Below are 18,694 nucleotides of genomic sequence, written 5' to 3'. Positions count from 1 at the left end.
TGTGCACATGCCTAACAAATTATTTGGGTGAGGGATTTAATTCCACACGAAGTATGGAAGGTAGCAGAGAGAATGAGAAGGTAGACGTGTCCCTTAGATTTAACGGAGGGAAGGACCCACCCAAGAAGTTTGAAGGCAAAGGAAAGTGGGGACATAGGGCTGTAATTGGAGAGTAATGCAGAGTAACAAGTGGGTTTTTTGAGTTTGGGGAGATGAGAACATGTTTCAAGGAAGAGGGGAAAGTACTGGAGGAGGGGGATAGGTTGAGGAGATTGGCAAGATGGAAGCAGGCATCAGGAGAGTGAGTGAGCAGAGATGATGAGATCAAGATCAAGGGATGTGATCAAAGGGGACAGATGGAGGGATGTGAGGAGTATAGAAGGGAGTGGACTTCATCTGCAAATACCGGATTGAAGGAGGAGTGTGGGCTATTGAGGGGCTTTGGGTATGGGGAACTGGGGATGGAGATGTCGCCCCAGAGGAGAGGGGGAGATGTGGTGGGTAGGGAGAGGAGAGAAGGTGTGGAGGGAAGGGTCTGGTGGGAGACTATATTATGACATATGGAGGGAGAGGGGAGCAGGAGGGAGTTGAACATGGCAAAGAGGCGACAGAGGTTGGAGGATTGGGAGGAAATGAGAACTTTGAAGAAGAACTGTTGAGAAAATGATAGGTGAAAACTGTAAGAGGAGAGAACAAACTAGAAGTGAAAGAAATCGTTGTGAGAGCTCCACTTCCTTCAGAGCTGTTCCACATTACAGAAGCATTTTTGAATATAGTGGGCAAGTTTGAGGTTGGGACCACGAAGGCTAAGGGATGACAGCCCGGATGACCGTATCAAGGGCAGAGGTAAGGGTGTAATTGAAAAGTGAGCCAGCCAATCTGATTGTAGCAAGTATAAGTGCTGATGGGGGAGAGATGTGAGACCAGGGAGGTGGAGAAAATGGCAGGGTCAGTGATATTGAGGTTGTGCCTGGTGATGGATTTTGTGGAGGGGACATGTGAGAGGGGTGGGGGGATGCTAAAAGAGAGGAGATGGTGGTCACAGTGAGGGACAGGTGAATTGTTGAAATGAGACAGTACATAGCTGGAAAAAAACAAATCAAGGGAGTGACCGCTACTGTGGGAGGGAGAGGAGGTCTATTGAGAGAGATTGAGGGGGAGGAGGACACTCAGAGAAGTTTGTATGCAGTGAGGTGGGATTTTTAATAGTGATGTTTAAGTCCCTCAAGAATGCACAGAGGAGAGAAACTGAGGAAGCCAGGTGCTCAAATGATCCAGGAATTGAGAGAAATGGGTCAGTGCATAGTGGCCAAATAGAGGTGGGTCAGGTAGAAGAGGCGAATTGAATGGACTTTGAAGGAGAGGGAGGGTTAACTGGGAATAGCACGCAAAGCGCAGTGCGATAAAAGAATTCCAAAGCTGCCAGCTTCCCAGGTGAGATGGAGTCGTCGGGGGATATCCAGGTTTCAGTGATGTCAAGCATGTTATAGGAACTAGAGGTAAAGAGATCATGGATGGAGGCCAGTTTGTTGTATACTGACTTGGCATTCCAGATAGAACAGGATAGAGGGAGGGAAAAGGAGAGAAATGGATGAAATTGCTGTATTGTTCGTGTGGGCAGAATTTTGAGCGAGAGAGGCAATGGGATGAGCAACAGAACTGGGAGGCTGGCCCATAGCTTGCAGGGAAATTGCTGGTGGGGGAGATGTGAATATGGGGCTGAGCTGGTGAGACGGTGCATAGATAGCAGAAGATCAAGGGGGAAGGAGTGAGGATAGAGAAACTTCATTTCAGGGTGGAGGGGAAAAGGAGGAGGATAGGAGTTAAATCAGAGGGTGGCAGTGAGTGGGGTTTCCAGGGGAGGGTGTGAGGACAGGGTAGGAGCTGAGATGAGGGAGGTGGCAGTGAGAGAGCGGGGTGCAGAGGAGAGACAGTGGGAAGAGGGATGATGAAGGGAAGGGGAGAGAGTTGGAAGGTAGGATGAGAGAGAGAACTGAAGGGATAGAGAAGAATAAGCCTTCGATTGTCAGTTGAAAGTATGAATGAGAAGGAAGGGAAGTGAGAGGTTAGAGATGAGTGTGGGGGTGATGGAAGTAAAAAAATAAGGTGAGTGGAGAGGTTAGAAAAGAGTTTGCAGGAGAGAAGTGGTGGAAAAAAGATAATAGGATCAGTAAGGAAGTGTAAAGGCGTTTAAAGGAGAAGACAGAAGCGATGTGGCATAGGTGAGTAAAACACAGTGGTGTGTGACATTGACAAAGCAGTTATATGGCAGGTTATTAATGAGGCGCAACAAAGTTAAGATAGAGCAAAACATTAACAATGAAACCAAAGCAGATAAACAGTGGTAATGCAATAATGTGGCACACAATTTTTATAGAAGAGCAAAACAATGAGGATGATGAAACCGTACAATGAGGTATCCAAATGAAACTAATACTATGGTAGAACAGTACAGTGGCTGTAATAGGGCAATACACTAAGAGGCAAAGCAGTGAAATAATATGTGAGTTAGGAGTAGTACAGTCATGGCCAAAAGATTTGAGAATGACGCAAGTATTGGTTTTCACAAAGTTTGCTGTTTTCAGGTTTTTTTTTTTTAGACCTTTTTGTCAGATGTTGCTATGGTATACTGAAGTAAGTTTAAAAGCATTTCGTAAGTGTCGCAGGCTTTTTTTGTTCACTTAATTACATTAAGTTTATGCAAAGAGTCAATGTTTGCAGCGTTGACCCTTCTTTTTGAAGACTTCTGCAATTGACCCTGGCATGCTGTCAATCAACTTCTGGGCCACATACTGATGGCCTCCCATTCTTGCCTAATCAATGCTTGGAGTTTGTCAGAATTTGTGGGTTTTTGTTTGTCCACCTGCCTCTTGAGGATTGACCACAAATTCTCAATGGGATTAAGGTATGGGGAGTTTCCTGGCCACTTTTATCACTTTTGCCTTATGGCAAGGTGCTCCATCATGCTGGAAAAGGCATTGTTCATCACCAAACTGTTCTTGGATGGTTGCGAGAAGTTGCTCTTGGAGGATGTTTTGGTACCATTCTTTATTCATGGCTGTGTTCTTAGGCAAAATTGTGAGTGAGCCCACTGCCTTGGCTGAGAAGCAACCCCACACATGGTGTCAGTATGCTTTACTGTTGGCATGACACAGGACTGATGGTAGTGCTCACCTTCCCTTCTCCAGACAAGCATTTTTCGAGATGCTCCAAACAATCTGAAAGGGGATTCATCAGAGAAAATGACTTTACCCCAGTCCTCAAGTCCAATCCCTGTACCTTTTGCAGAATATCAGTCTGTCCCTGCTATTTTTCCTGGAGAGAAGAGGCTTGTTTGCTGGCCTTCTTGACACCAGGCCATTCTACAAAAGTCTTCGCCTCGCTGTGCGTGCAGATACACTCTCACCTACCTGCTGCCATTCCTGAGCAAGCTCTGCAATGCTGGTGCCCCGATCCCACAGCTGAATCAACTTAAGGAGGCGGTCCTGGCGCTTGCTAGACGTTCTTGGGTGCCCTGAAGCCTTTTTCACAACTATGGAACCTCTCCTTGAAGTTCTTGATGACCTGATAAATGATGACTGCACATGTTTCCTTGCAGTTAACAGAGGAAGAGCAATGATTTCAATCTCAAACTCAATCAGCATGATAGTGATCTCCAGCATTGTCCTCGTCAACACTCTCACCTGTGTTAACAAGAGAATCACTGACCTAATGTCAGCTGGTGCTTTTGTGGCAGGGCTGAAATGCAGTGGAAATATTGTTTTTGGGATAAAGTTAATTGTTGTAGCAAAGAGGGACTTTGAAATTAATGCCAATTCATCTGATCACTCCATGATATTCTGGAGTATATTCAAATTGTCATAATAAAAACTGAGGCAGCAGGTTGGAGGTAGATAGGACAGAAGCAGAGGGTCAGTGTGATGTGGATGGATAGGATCCAGAGAGAATCCGGGGGGGGGGGGGGCGGGAACTGAGGAAACAGACAAATGAGTTAGGGTTGCAGCGCAGGACGTGTATGAACCAAGTTACAATACAGATGAGCAGGAGATGGAGCCTGTAGTGGTGAGGTCAGATAATTGGTGCAGATTTTCTCTATAGATGTTACCTGCATTTGCCCATACATTGAATGGGTTGCCTGGCTTCATTGGAATACCAAATTGCTCACCAATGGTTAAAATAATGTATGGTGACAATTAATGCTCTTTTTTTTTTTCTTGGTCACCAAAAAAGCACAGTATACGTCAATAGAGCTGATCTCAGCCTTAGGAAGGTGGAGGAAATAGATTTATATTACACAGAAATTGTTGTTCTATTAGACAATTAGTGGAGGTATCTTTATTATTAATCCAGTCTTTGATAGATCTATAAATTGCAACTTGGTTATATAGGTCAATGTTAGGATATCAAAACTTCCCTCCAAATTTTGTACAAGAATCATGCTGACTGTAGTTTGTCGTTTCAGATAGTTACAGAATGTGTTATTTACATAATTATTTTTTTTTATTTTTATATTATAATATTGAATAAGATGTTAAAATCTTGTGTGTGATTATAATGAAACTATTTGTCAATTAGTATGAGAACAGTTGCACACCCAGTTATGCAACTTTTTAAATAAAAATATTTACGTAATATACAGATCTCATATCAAAGTAATTGTAAGTCCATGTGGTTTCTTCAAATTTTGGATAGGTGGTTAACGGTGGGAATAGAGTAATATTGTAGAGGCACTAATATTTCTCTTAGCTTTTCATCATAATGGAGTGCCTTGTCCTTTAGGTTGATGTTTGTAGTGGTGTTGTACCAAAACCAAGGGTCCATAGTGACTCTTCTCAAGGAAGAGGAGTTGTTTTTTAGGAGGCACAAGAATAAAATGCTATCAGAGCTGAAGAAAGATATGTAGAAGTTAATTTCACTTGTATAAGTTTATAGGAGATGAGGAAAGACAAAATGGGAGGGGAGAGGAGTAAGAAAAGACTGATGAAAAAAGAAGAGACTAGAAAGGCAAAGGGGGAAACAGGGTTGAAGAGAGGTATAAACAATATAATTGAGCAGATCTTTTTATTCCACCAGTTCACTTCTTACAGATCACCTGTATTATAACTTAAATTCAAACGCATTCCTTAGTGATTTCTCTTGCAAGAATTAATGGCAGTGTAAAGGCGCTGTATGTCTATAAACGTGTGAGGTTTTGGTGCCAAAATGTATATTTTCCATAGGCTGTACACAGGTGTGTACATGTATATAATATCCCTTGTTGTGCTTCTGAGCAGACTACCTCACTGCTGGCAATGATTATTTATTTTAATATGTTATAGAGCTGTAAATGGATTTCGTTATTAATAGTTTTAACAATAACCAGAGTTTAAATGTAGACATGTTTGATTTCAAAGAAGGCACAATGATTCTTTATTTATTACAGGTCTTCTTTTGGAAATTGGTTGTGTCCAGCCCCTGAAATTACAATGTATGACGTGGACTATTTTAGTTTTTTGTTCTCAACACTTATAGGTAAAGTATGCTGTTTTTTAACTAACATTTTGCATTCTCTTAGTTTGTAATGTCCTGTGTCCACTGTCGCTTAAAGATCTGGTCGGTAAATTTACCAGTTTATGAAATGTAATAATACTAGACTGCAACATATCGTGGGTGTCGGCCCCCAAGCACCACCACCTTTGTTGGAGTTCTCCAGGTGGGACTGCACATAAATCTGAGATTTTCACGTGTTGCTTCTGCAATGGCTTGGTGCAATTTGTCACATCAGGAAGCCACCTGACTAGTGGTCTGCTAGCACATTTGTACAGCGCAAACCTGGACATGCTGATGTGTGGCGAAAAAGGTTACTTTCTTGACATTTCTCCTTTGTTAGAGGATACTCCTGGTAAAGAAGTGCATTCAACGACTCTCCATCCCTACCTGCTGAAGGTGGGCTCCATATTTGCTGAGCGTTGCAAGCCTGGCCCTTCACCTAGAGGGGTCACTGTGTCTAAGTCACCATCACTACCAATCGGAAAAACACAGGTAGATACAAAGCGATGGTCCCGGTGAGGCAGTTTCGCTGGCCCTGGATGGGCCAATGTTTGGAGGTTTTTTCCACGTATGCACTAGTATTCACAGTGGATGATTCAATTACAAGTAAATTGATTTTGAAGTTCTATTATCTTGTGGAATGAAGGGAAGTATGAAAAAAGTAATTACATTTAAAAGACCAACAGTAGTGATTGTGTGTTTAAAATGTGCTTAATTAACACATTTTTGTTTGCAACCCTAGGAGGTAAAAGAACATTCAGGTCAATTTGATTGCCACAGATGTAACAAACTGTGGGTGGATTCAATTGCAAAGTGTTGTCCAAATGGGATTCCTTTAGTCATGTATCATTCTGCCACCCATATGAGACTATAAAAAAACAGAAACATAGAATTTGTTTGTCACATAAGAACCACTTGGCCCATCTAGTCTGGCAATTTTTTATTTTAACATACTGCATTGTAACCTCCTTTTTTTCTTTTTAAGGATATCATTATGTCTATCCCAAGCATGTTTAAATTGCTCTACTGTATTAGCCTCCCATCAGAGGTGGCAGAGGCTATTCCATTTTTCCACTACCCTTTCTGTGAATTAGTTTTTCCTCCAATTTCCTCTGAACCTACTTCTCTTCAGTTTCCATGCCTGTCCTTGTGTTCCAATATTTCTCTTCCTTTGAAGAATGTTTCCCTCCTGTACCTTCTTTAAACCCTTGATATATTTGAAAGTTTTTATCGTGTCCCCTCTTTCCCTTCTCTGCTTCAAACTATACATTAAGATCTTTTAGTCTTTCTGGGTAAGTTTTGTCATATAGGCCATCCACCATTTTAATTGCCCTTCTTTGTATAGTCTCTAATGTATTTATATTGTTCTGGAGATATGGCCTCCAGAATTGAACACAGTATTATAGATGAGGCCGTACCAATGACCTATACAGTAGAATTATTACTTCTTTCTATCTGCTACTACTTCCTCTCCCTATGCAACCAATAATATGACTTGCCTTTGTCATTGCTCTGTTACATTGTTAACCTGCCTGTAAGTCACTTTAAAGAGTGACTCCTAGATCCCTTTCTTCCTCAGCAGTATCCATTATAGTGCCATTAATACTATATTTAACCTTTGGGTTTTGGAGGCATGTTTTTACTTTTTTGCATTAAACTGTAGATGCCACTCTCTTGACCATTTCTCTAATCTACCTAGTTCATAAATCATTTTGTTTTAATCCTGTTGCATATCTTTTTGTCATCTGCAAAAATGCATACTTTCCCTTCAATACCATTTGCAATGTCACCAACAAAGACATTAAAAATCACAGGTCCAAGTACAGATCCTTGAGGTAGTCTACTGGTAACCTTTCCCTCCTGTGAATGCAATCTATTTACTAGAACTCTCTGTTTTCTATCCTGTAACCAAGATCATATCTATTCAACCATCTTAGAATCCAATCCCAAGCTTTCAAGTTTAACAGTCTGATTGTGGGAGAGTGTTAAAAACCTTACTAAAATCTAGATAAGCTTCACCTATTGCCCCCCCCCCCCCCCCATCCCCTTGATCTATTACTTTAGTCACCGAGTCAAACAGATTTGTTTGACATCATCTCCCCCCAGTAAATCCATGCTATTTGGGATCCTGTAAGCTACTGAATTTTAGATGTTCTACAGCTCTTTCTTTTAAGATTGTTTCCATCAATTTCCCTACTACTGATGTAAGGGTCACTGGTCTGTAGTTGCTCGCTTCTTCCTTGCCTCCACTTTCGTGCAGTGGGACTACATTCGCTCTTTTCCAGTCCTCTGGAATTTTTCCTAGCTAGTGATTGGTTGAATAATCCTGTTAATGGTGTTACCAGCACCACCTTAAGCGCCTTTAGTATACCCGGATGTATTCCATCTGGCCCCATTTATTTATCCCCTTTCAGTTTTGAGAGCTCTGTTAAGACCTTCTCCACTGTAAATGTACTTGTATCTACCTCCTTTTTATAAACATACTTGCAACTTAACTGTGGCCCATTCCCCGCTCTTTCTGTAGTGAACACTGAGCAAAAATGATTAAGATGATCTGCTATTTTCTCGTCTCCCTCAACAAGACTCACTCTCTGCCATTCATCTTATTATTCCTCCTATTGTTTTTCTCCTTTCACTTATATACCATAAACAAAAAAATTTGCCTCCTAAACATACTGACTGGCCCATTTTCTCTTCAACTTGTGTCTTTTCACATCTGATTACCTTCGTAGCCTCCTTCTATCTAGCAAGATACACCCCTATGTCTTCATTATTCAGAGTCTGCTTATATTTCCTAAAGGCCATATTTTTTGCTTTCACAATAGCTGCTACTTCTTTTGCATACCACCACACTTTCTTCCTTTTGCTTGTGCTTTCATAACCCTTTTGATACAAAGGTCTGTTGCTTTTAATATTGCACTTTTTTTGTTTTCCCCACCTCTCCTACATAAGTTCTTAAACTCTGCCAAAGAGTCACTTACACATTTTTCCATCTCGACAAGTTCAGACTTCCTGAAATCGAATACCTTTGTTTTTGTGTGGAGTCAGTCTCTGTCTTTATACTAAACCATACTGCTTGATGGTCACTGGATCCTAGTTCTCTCCCACATTTACATCAGATATTCTGTCACCATTTGTAAGAATTAAGTCTAATATTACACCTGGTTTATTTTTCTGTACTTCCTGTTCCTGAATCTCATCCAATTGAGGTTCACATTGGATGACATTAGACTCCATTTATATTATTTTCCATACTTTCCTTCAGGGTTGGAAAAAAATTTGTTTGTAAATAAAAAACAAAAATTACATGAATGTTTCAATAAAAAAATGAATTCTGCTTAAATCAATACTGTGAAACATTGCTATGTACTAGAAACCTTGATCTACCATATTTTAATGCTTTCTAACATTAACAATTCAAAGTTATTAGGCTTTAATATGATTTATTTAAAATCTTTTAATAAAACCAATTTTATACTGCTTATTATTTCTATTACATCTGAGTATATGTAGATATACTAAACACATTAAAACATGCAAAGTACACTTAGATGAAATTGTAAATAAGAATAAGTTAATGTTAAGCATTAGTTGTGCTTATTACTTATAATTAAATCTGAATAGTAATACAAAATGGAAAATGCAAAAGCACTTTTTAGAGAAACACAGGGGAAAAAAAAGGAATTAACCATTTGCACTAGGCATGTCACTGGCATTAAACATTTTGAATTAAAAAAAAAAACTAGTCTAGAGGCCTTTCTGGTTCCCAGTCTGTTTTGAAGCTTCAAACTAAACCAAAAGAAGAAAAAAAAAAAAAATCTTTCTTCACTAGCTGAAGATGCTTGAGCAATCAGAAGTTGTTCAGTAAAGGGTAATACATTAGGATTAACCATACTTGCCAACTCTCCCGGAATGTCCGGGAGACTCCCGCATTTTGTGAGAGTCTCCCGGACTCCCGGGCGAGTGTGGCAATCTCCCGAATTCTGCCCACTTCACTAGGAAGTGCCCCACTTCCTAGTGAAGTGGGCAGAATTAGATCCCAAACGCCGCGATTCCCGGTGAATCGCGGCGTTTGGCCCCGCCCCCGCTGTCAAATGACGCAATTTGCGTCATGACGTCACAGGGGGCGGGGCCGAAATGACGCGATTTCGGCCACCCCGCCCCTTCACGCCCCCCTCCACTGGCTGGCTCCCGGAAGGGAGCTGAAGAAAGTAGGTAAGTATGGGATTAACGCTTTCATTTGCGCTTTTTTGGCTCTTCCACAATTCATAAGATAACATTTGTGACACCACAGATTCGTTGAAAAATTATTTTTGGAATGGTGGAGCTTGTGCCTAGAACTTCTCTATTTATGGTAGGAGAAATCTTGACTTGGATGTTACAAAATTCCTTTTAAAACCATTTTTTTTTTTTTACTTAACCATAACCTTTTGTTGCAATGAGTTTTTAGCATTTGTTGAACATTTGTTCTTCTCTTTTGACTCTGTAGGTCATTTGATGTGAAGTCAAAGTCCATCTTTCTCAATCTATCACCCCATTTTTGCTTTTCATATTAGTTTATTTTAATTATACATCATATGCAAATAGATATTCCATTACATTTCCAGTAAAGATGTCTGATCATTTAGGTCATTTCAAATGTATACCTTTTTAATGAATAGTGTGAAGAGTAAATAAGCATTAATATAAACATTTTAAACTGCAGTGAATTTTAAAATTGAAAGTTGATCTGTGTAAGCAAATTTAAAATCCAGTAGTAATTATTTACAAATGCAAACACAAGTTAAAAAAAAAAAAAGTTAGGTTTCTGTGAACGCCATAGATTTGAAGACCATCCTAACCAAATTTAAGTTCTGTGGTTTATTTGACATGAGCGTAATGCTGGAGCCAGGGGATCACTATGTATTTGATCATGGAATGGCCTTAATCGCTACATGCTCAAAGATGTTCCTCATTTCTTGCACATAAGGCACAACACACGCAAGATTACTGAAAGTGTGCAAGCACCCAGCATAAGTTGCTCATTATTTACCAGTGACCCATCAGTAGATCCCGTCCAGTAGTTTAGAATGCTCCATGTCGTATTTACTGATGGTGTTTTGTTGCTCATTAAGATGCAATACCAATTATATTGTAAATGCTATTCTAAATTTTACATTTTTTAACTTATGCAATTTTATTCCTAAATTCACATGTTCTGAGTATGATCTTTTAAAGCAAGAGCACATTTTGCATTCCGGCAGCAAAAAAGTTGTGGGATAAGGAGTAGAGACACAATTGCAAACTAACTTGATCAACTATATCCATCATTACTAAATGTAGAGGGTACAATCTTTTCCATCCCATTGTGCATGGAATCTGTGACACTGAATGAACAGTGTACTTATAACGGGTCTGATAATGCTCCTTTGATTTATATACTAGTTTTTGCTTGATGCTATCCTAGATCATTTATTTATATAGCGCCACTAATTCCGCAGCGCTGTACAGAGAACTCACTCACATCAATCCCTGCCCCATTGGAGCTTACAGTCTAAATTCCCTAAAATACATACACAGACACACAGACTAGGGTCAGTTTGATAGCAGCCAATTAACTTACCAGTATGTTTTTGGAGTGTGGGAGGAAACCGGAGAACCCGGAGGAAACCCACGCAAACATGGGGAGAACATACAAACTCCTCACAGATAAGGCCATGATCAGGAATTGAACTCATGACCCCAGGGGTGTGAGGCAGAAGTGCTAACCACTACGCCACCGTGCTGCCCTGTAAAGGCTTCTATATTTATTTGCATATTCAATAAAGCCACCCTCACTAGGCGCAATCTTGATGCTATTGACCCTACCTCTTTCTTCTCCTCTCTTGAAACTCTCCTATCACTCCTTCCCTCCCTGGTCTGTCCTGACCAGGCGTCCTCTCTCTACAATCCCTCCCTCACTACTGCCCTGGACGCTGTCGCCCCGGCCTCTACTGTCAGTAGACGCCGCATTATTCCCCAGCCCTGGCACTCAAAACTCACCCGCTTCATCCAAAAGTGCTCTCACATTGCTGAACGCCACTGGAGAAAATCTCGTTCCCTGGCCGACTTCCTTCACTTTAAATTCATCCTCTCCTCTTTCTGCTCCGCCCTCTCCCTCACCAAACAGTCCTTCTTTAAGTCCCTTATTTCTTCTCAGTCCTCCAATCCCCGCCGCCTCTTTGCCACCTTCAGCTCCCTACTCTCCCCCCACCCCCTTTTGTCCCGTCTTCCCTCTCCGCTTCCGACTTTGCCACCTTTTTCTCTTCCAAAATTGAGGCTATCAGACTGAACATCTCCTTCTCCCGACTCCATCTTCGCTTCACCTCCCACCAACACCCATCTCTGGTGCTCCTTCTGCCCTACAACAGGTGAAGAAGTTCGCTCTCTCATTCTTTCCTCTCCACCCTCTACCTGCCCTCTCGATCCCATCCCCTCTCACCTCCTTCGCTCTCTTTCTCCCACTGCCTGTTCTTACCTCGCACACCTTTTCAACCTATCACTCTCCTCTGGTGTAGTACCCTCCTCATTTAAATACGCTCTCATCTCTCCTATCCTCAAGAAACCCAATCTCGACCCCACGTCTCTTGCCAATTACCACCCTATCTCTCTTCTCCCCTATGCCTCAAAATTACTTGAGCAGATTGTCTGCAGCCGCCTAACCAGGCACCTCTGTACAATTCCCTCCTTGTCCCTCTCCAATCCGGCTACCGCCCCCTCCACTCTACCGAAACTGCCCTGGACAAGGTTACTAATGATCTCCTATCGGCCAAATCCAAGGGTCACTTCTCCCTACTCATCCTCCTTGACCTCTCCGCAGCCTTTGACACCGTCGACCATCCCTCCTGCTGCAAACTCTTCTCTCTCTCTGCCTCTCTGGTTCTGTCCACGCCTGGTTCACCTCATACCTTGCTAACCGCTCCTTCTCTGTATCCACGTCTGGTTCTTTCTCCTCCCCCTACCCTCTCGCTGTATGAGTCCCACAGGGCTCCGTTCTCAGCCCTCTACTCTTATCGCTCTCTATACTTCCTCCCCTGGTGCTCTCATCTCCTCCTTTGGCCTTCACTATCACCTTTATGCTGACGACATTCAACTCTACATCTCTTCACCTGATCTTTCCTCCACCCTCCTCTCTCAGGTATCTGACTGCCTCTCCGCCATCTCCTGCTGGATGTCGGAGCGCTTTCTCAAAATCAACATTTCCAAAACTGAACTCATTGTCTTTCCTCCTCCCAGCCTCCCATCCCACCATGACTTCTCCATTGTCGTTAGCAACACCACCATCTCCTCTGTTACCCAACTCTGCTGCTTGGGTGTCACCCTTGATTCCTCTCTCTCTTTTGCCCCCCACATTCATTCCCTTGCCCAAGCCTGTTGCTTCCAACTACGCAATATTGCCCGCATCCGTCCCTTTCTCTCTCAGGAGGCTACCAAAACCATCATCCACGCACTCATCTCCCGCCTCGATTATTGTAACCTCCTCCTCACCGGCCTCCCCCCTCCGCTCTATACTCAATGCGGCCGCAAGACTCATCTACCTCTTGCGCCGCTCCTCCTCTGCCTTCCCTATCTGCCTTGCCCTACACTGGCTCCCCTTCCCCTACAGAATTCTTTTCAAACTTCTCACCACCACTTACAAGGCGCTCTCCCACTCTACTGCCCCCTACATCTTTTAACCTCCCCTCCATTCACATTCCTGCCCGCTCCCTGCGCTCGGCCAACGACCGACGCCTCTCCTCCACTCTGATCACCTCTTACCATTCCAGAATCCAGAACTTTTCCCGTGCAGCCCCCCTTCACTGGAATGACCTCCCTCGCTCCATCCACCTCTCTCCTACTCTGTGCTCCTTCAAACGTGCACTCAAAACTCACCTCTTTCTCAAAGCCTACCAACCATCCACTTAACCCCATCTCCTCCGCTCATTCTCCCCACTCTACTATTGCCTCAACCGGCTCCTCTTGTGCATGGTCTGTTTAACCCTCCCTTAGGATGTAAGCTCGCATGAACAGGGCCCTCTTCCCTCCTGTCTCCTTACTCATTCTTCTGCTCTGTGTTCATTGCATCAGCCTGCCTGGAGTTTCTGAAGTATTGGTACTTTTTGTTTATTGTTCTGTACTGTTATACCCTGTATAGTCTACTGTTTGTTCTATGTGCGGAGCTGCGGAAGCCTTGTGGCGCCTAACAAACAAACGATAATAATAATAATATCAACCAGCATAGCATATGTACAGTTTTTAGTGTATCTCTTTGTTCGGGTTGTGATCAAAGGAAATGTTTGCTTTTAAATGCACTTATAAATGTTATATATATATATATATATATATATATATATATATATATATATATATATATATATATATATATATATATATATATATATATATATAAATTTTATAAATTTGTACCCACATTTATACTATTTTTAATTATTTTTTTTAGGATTCTCAGCAGAGAAGTTGGCATTCATGCAGACTAACAAAATAAGTTCTCGGGTGAGCAGAACACGGGTCTCGCGTATCTGCCTTTATTTGACTGATCAGCCATATTTTGCGCACCATTGGACAGTGACACAGGTACTTTCAAAACTTTAACTGATTTTCTGTGTGATTGCAAAAAAAAGTCCTTCAGTAAAACTGACTAATTATCTTAAATAGCAGATGCCAGCAAATTGCACTTTAATGTTAATCTTTAAGTCTGCTCTTAATGCCAAGTTATGTTATTTCAAGGTTGCATCAGTAGTACAATGACCAGTTCAATAACTCTATTGTGTACAGATAGAAGTACAATATAAGAGAAATAATGTATAAAAATTATAGGAGTTGTGCACTTTGGATACATTTACATTCCGATATTAAAAAGGGGGTAAGGGTACTTTATACCTGTGCTTTGAATCCTGACAACCAGTATAATGATCAAATAATGCTGATTTGTCAGGATTCCAAGCACCGGTATAATGACTACCACCGAAAAAGGAACAGTACTGAACCTATGGTATATATCATCTGAGATCCAGTCTGAATGTTTCATTTATAAAAACACTGCATTCTCTTCTTAAGCCAGTTGTCTGCCCTTCATACTTTTCCCCCTAGTATGTTCAGTTTATGCACATAAATTTGTTGTGTGGAATAATGTTAAATGCTTAAGAAAAAAAAAAAGCAGGTGCCACCCAGCCCAAACCTGCATATTTGACAGAACAAATAAATGGAAACACGTGGGGCATGAAGGGCAGCAATCAGATGGCTCATGAGTTTTAGTCAACTTTCCAGCATGATCAGGGTGAGAAAGGCGATGTCAATGCTATTCATGACTTCTCTTCTCTTCGTTTTTTTTTAAAAATAGAGTTTTTATATATATATATATATATATATATATATATATATATATATATATATATATATATATATATATATATATATATATATATCTATATATCTAATCTAAAAAAAACATACTTTTGTTGGAGTGACGTCGCACTAAGGGACATATTCAATTGGGCGCGTTATTGTCAAAGGTAACTCGACCTGTGCACTATTAACATTACTACGGTAATAGTGCGCATAATTACCGTTAGTGCAGTAATTTCAATGCCGGCTTTTTGGGAGTCGCGAGCAGATATGTGTTCAAATTACCATATTAACAGTATTAGGTTTGACACTGCGCTACTCGTGGGGGAATTGAATTCCTCCCTAAGTAGGAATACAGTATCAATAGCATTGTTTTTAGATAAGATCATATTCTTTATGATACAAGTAGGCTTATGAAATCTAGAGGGCTCAAATAAATCATTAATGGCCTTCCAGAATCTTTGCCAGGGGCGGCCTGGCAACATGCAGCCCAGGGGGCGCACAGGCGGCCGCGTCACATGATATGCGATGCGGCCGCGTCACATGATATGCGATGCGGCCGCGTCACATGATATGCGATGCGGCCGCGTCACATGATATGCGATGTGGCCGCGTCATTGATGACACGGCCGCATCACTTGACAGGCGATGCGGCCGCATCACATGACACGCCTGGTTATATATGGGTAATATTGCAGCCGGGGGGGGGCGGCCTGCCCTAACAGGGGTTAGACTGAGCAGCCCAGGGGGGCGATGCCCCCCGGCCCAACCCGCCCCTGATCTTTGCAGGATCTGTTGTGCGTTAATAAAAATGGCCAGTGCAGTATTGGACTCTATCTAGACTTGTTTGCCCAATGGATATTTTCCACACATCTCTGTTAATAAGGTAATGGATAGCAACTCTTCATTTAGAGCTTTTCCACAAGGCATGTGCATTTTTAGAATTCATAGACACCTGTAGTAAGACAAAGAAGGTCAGCTTCCATGTGCTTCTACTCTACACTTTAGAGCATGGATGTCGCACAGTTTTAGGAATTCAGACTGAAATAATTCAAATACAGAAACGGGTAATAAGTACTGTACCAGGGACAGTTTCTATTTTCATCCAATAAGTGTTGGAGGCTGAAGTTTTGTTTTTTTTTGTTTTAGTGTAAAGGCTTTTTGGACTTGCTTTTAAAAGTTTGGTTTTATGTACACAATATACTATTGCATGGTCACTTTATTATGTAGCAACATACCTGGCAAGAATCTCTTTTTGGAAATCTCCCAAAAGAAACTTTGGTTAGAGGCCACCCACTCTCTCCATCATCATCATCATCATCATTTATTTATATAGCGCTACTGATTCCGCAGAGCTATACAGAGAACTCATTCACATCAGTCCCTGCCCCATTGGAGCTTACAGTCTAAATTCCCTAACATACACACACACAGACCGAGAGAGAAAGAGACTAGGGTCAATTTTTGATAGCAGCCAATTACCTACTAGTCTGTTTTTGGACTGTGGGGAGGAATCCGGAGCACCCAGAGAAAACCCACGCAAACGCAGGGAGAACATACAAACTCCACACAGATAAGGCCCATGAACTCATGACCCCAGCACTGTGAGGCAGAAGTGCTAACCACTTGGCCACCGTGCTGCCCAAACGGTTTTTCTTTCTGTGTAATGTTCCCATGCCTATTTTACAACATAGGCATTCACCATAGACATTTGCCAAATGTGGCCCTAGTCTGTAGTACAACTATAGAATTCAGTATCGCATCCCTCCATAACTGGTTTGTAGAAGAGTTTGACTATAGAGGGGAGATGGCCTCAAGTGTTACAGACTCGCCCCTGAAATATTTTATAGCATAGCAGAAGTGTTAAAACAAATAGGGAAAGTAGTCATGGATGAGTAAATGTGTTGTCAGATCATAGTCTTTCTCTGTTACTCAAACTATTGCATTGATGAATGTCTGAGTTCCAAAGTATAGTTTCCCTTTCCCTATTTGTACCTGCCTCCCCTCCCTCCTCGTATTCCCTCTATCTACTTTGCTTATACAAGCCTTTACTTGTTGCTTCATGTATTTATCCTGATATGTATCTTTGTGAAACTTTTGATATAAAAATAAAATCAGAATATTAAAACATAAAAAATGGTAATTTTGTTTTTATTGTATGCATTTATAAATAGCTTTTGTGATGACTTATAGATGTGATAAATGCCAGCATCAAATAATGCATCTGTTAAACACAGTTTAAATTCACAGTAATCATTATAGAATACTGCCTGAGGATGTATGCTGATGATTAGATTTTCTTTTATTTTCCTGTCACCTGAAATTATTTTAATTTCAAAGAAAAGTATTAAATTGAACACATTTTATTATAGACCTTTGATACATGTATGTGTGTGTGTGTGTATATCTATCTATATATATATATATATATATATATATATGTGTATATATGTGTATATATATGTGTATATATATGTATATATATGTATATATATGTATATATGTGTATATATATATGTATGTATATATTTATAAATGCATGTGATAGTTTCCGGACCTTGATGATCCATTGCTCTCATGTAGAAAACCCTATAATTTTACTATATGTTTGATACCTTGTGGCCAGACATGGATTTTTGCAGCAGTTTAATTTACTTCAAACATAGTATTTATTTAAAGCACTAAGAATACACAAAGCTCTGCTATTACTGGAAGTATTGGTCTTGTAGGTACTTTTATTTTCTGAACTTATGTCTGGTGAAACACCCCTGCCCAAACCAGACTGGAAAGTAATCCTGGTAACATTACAAATCCTGGCAAGGATTCCCTCTCTACTAAAAATTACCACCCAATCTCACTTCAAAAAATGAAAGTCCTCATCTATTTTAATATCTGGATTTAATAGCATACTTTTTTTTTTGTTTTTTTTAAATACATAAATTGTTAGAAAGCAGTATTTCTCTCGCATCCTTGGGGGACACCAGGAACATTGGGGTATAGAGTAGGACAGGCGAACTGGCACTTTAACATTAGTTAACTAAGCCCTAGCTCCTCCCCCTCTATACCCCACCTCCTGATAGAGCCCAGTCTAGTTTAAGTGGCCGGCGAACGGGCTGTGCACAGGGCTGCTTAGCAGCAGTTTTTGGTTTTGATTGTTTCTGCCCCGGTGGAGTCTGTAGAACCAGCCTAAATACAGGGTCTTGCATCCTCTGTACAGGGTTTGGTTGTGGTTTCCTCCTCTTTAGAGAGGATAATGACATCAGCTGCACTGTCTTCTTCACGTAAGCGTAAGAGAGCGGCGGCACCTTTTCAGAAAAATGAGTCAGATTCTGACTGTGGTTCTCAGGAAGAGGGTGAGTTATCGTTGGATTCTGACATAAATGCTCCTTCGGTGGTGGAGGAGGGTCATACTGATCGTCAGAGTGTGGAGGAGTTAATTCAGGCTGTGCGTCAGGTACTTGATTTTCCTGAGGAAGAAGTTCCTGAGGCTGCTGAGTCTTCTCTTTTTGTAAGGCGCAAGAAGAAAGCCTTTTCCTTCCCGGCCTCTTCTCAATTGGAAGATTTGTTGGCAGAAACTTGGGCTTCCCCAGACAAGAAGTTTCAGGTAGCTTGGCGACTGCAGTCGTGTTATCCCTTTCCCCCTGAAGTTCTCGCTAAATGGGAGACTTCCACGGGTGGAAGCGGCTGTGGCAAGGTTAGCCAAGGTTACTACTATTCCTCTTCCTAACCAGGCTACTCTTAAGGATGGTACAGACCGGAAGGTTGAGACCGTCCTTAAGTCCATTTTTATGGCAGCAGGTTT

At 41.4% G+C, this 18,694-nt stretch overlaps 1 protein-coding gene across 3 annotated transcripts in view; it reads left to right on the top strand.

Moving 5' to 3' along the window:
- TEX10 (testis expressed 10) overlaps positions 1 to 18,694 on the top strand; it is a 51,573-nt gene that overhangs the window by 16,472 nt on the left and 16,407 nt on the right. For all 3 annotated transcript variants that reach the window (XM_075212707.1, XM_075212708.1, XM_075212709.1), the window contains exons 9-10: positions 5,423 to 5,511; positions 13,988 to 14,121. In XM_075212707.1, the coding sequence (XP_075068808.1) occupies positions 5,423 to 5,511; positions 13,988 to 14,121 (223 nt within the window). The remainder of the gene's footprint in view (positions 1 to 5,422; positions 5,512 to 13,987; positions 14,122 to 18,694) is intronic.

This window comes from Mixophyes fleayi, chromosome 5 (assembly GCF_038048845.1).
Source record: "Mixophyes fleayi isolate aMixFle1 chromosome 5, aMixFle1.hap1, whole genome shotgun sequence".
NCBI lineage: Eukaryota > Metazoa > Chordata > Amphibia > Anura > Limnodynastidae > Mixophyes > Mixophyes fleayi.
This window is presented reverse-complemented; position numbering and strand designations above follow the sequence as displayed.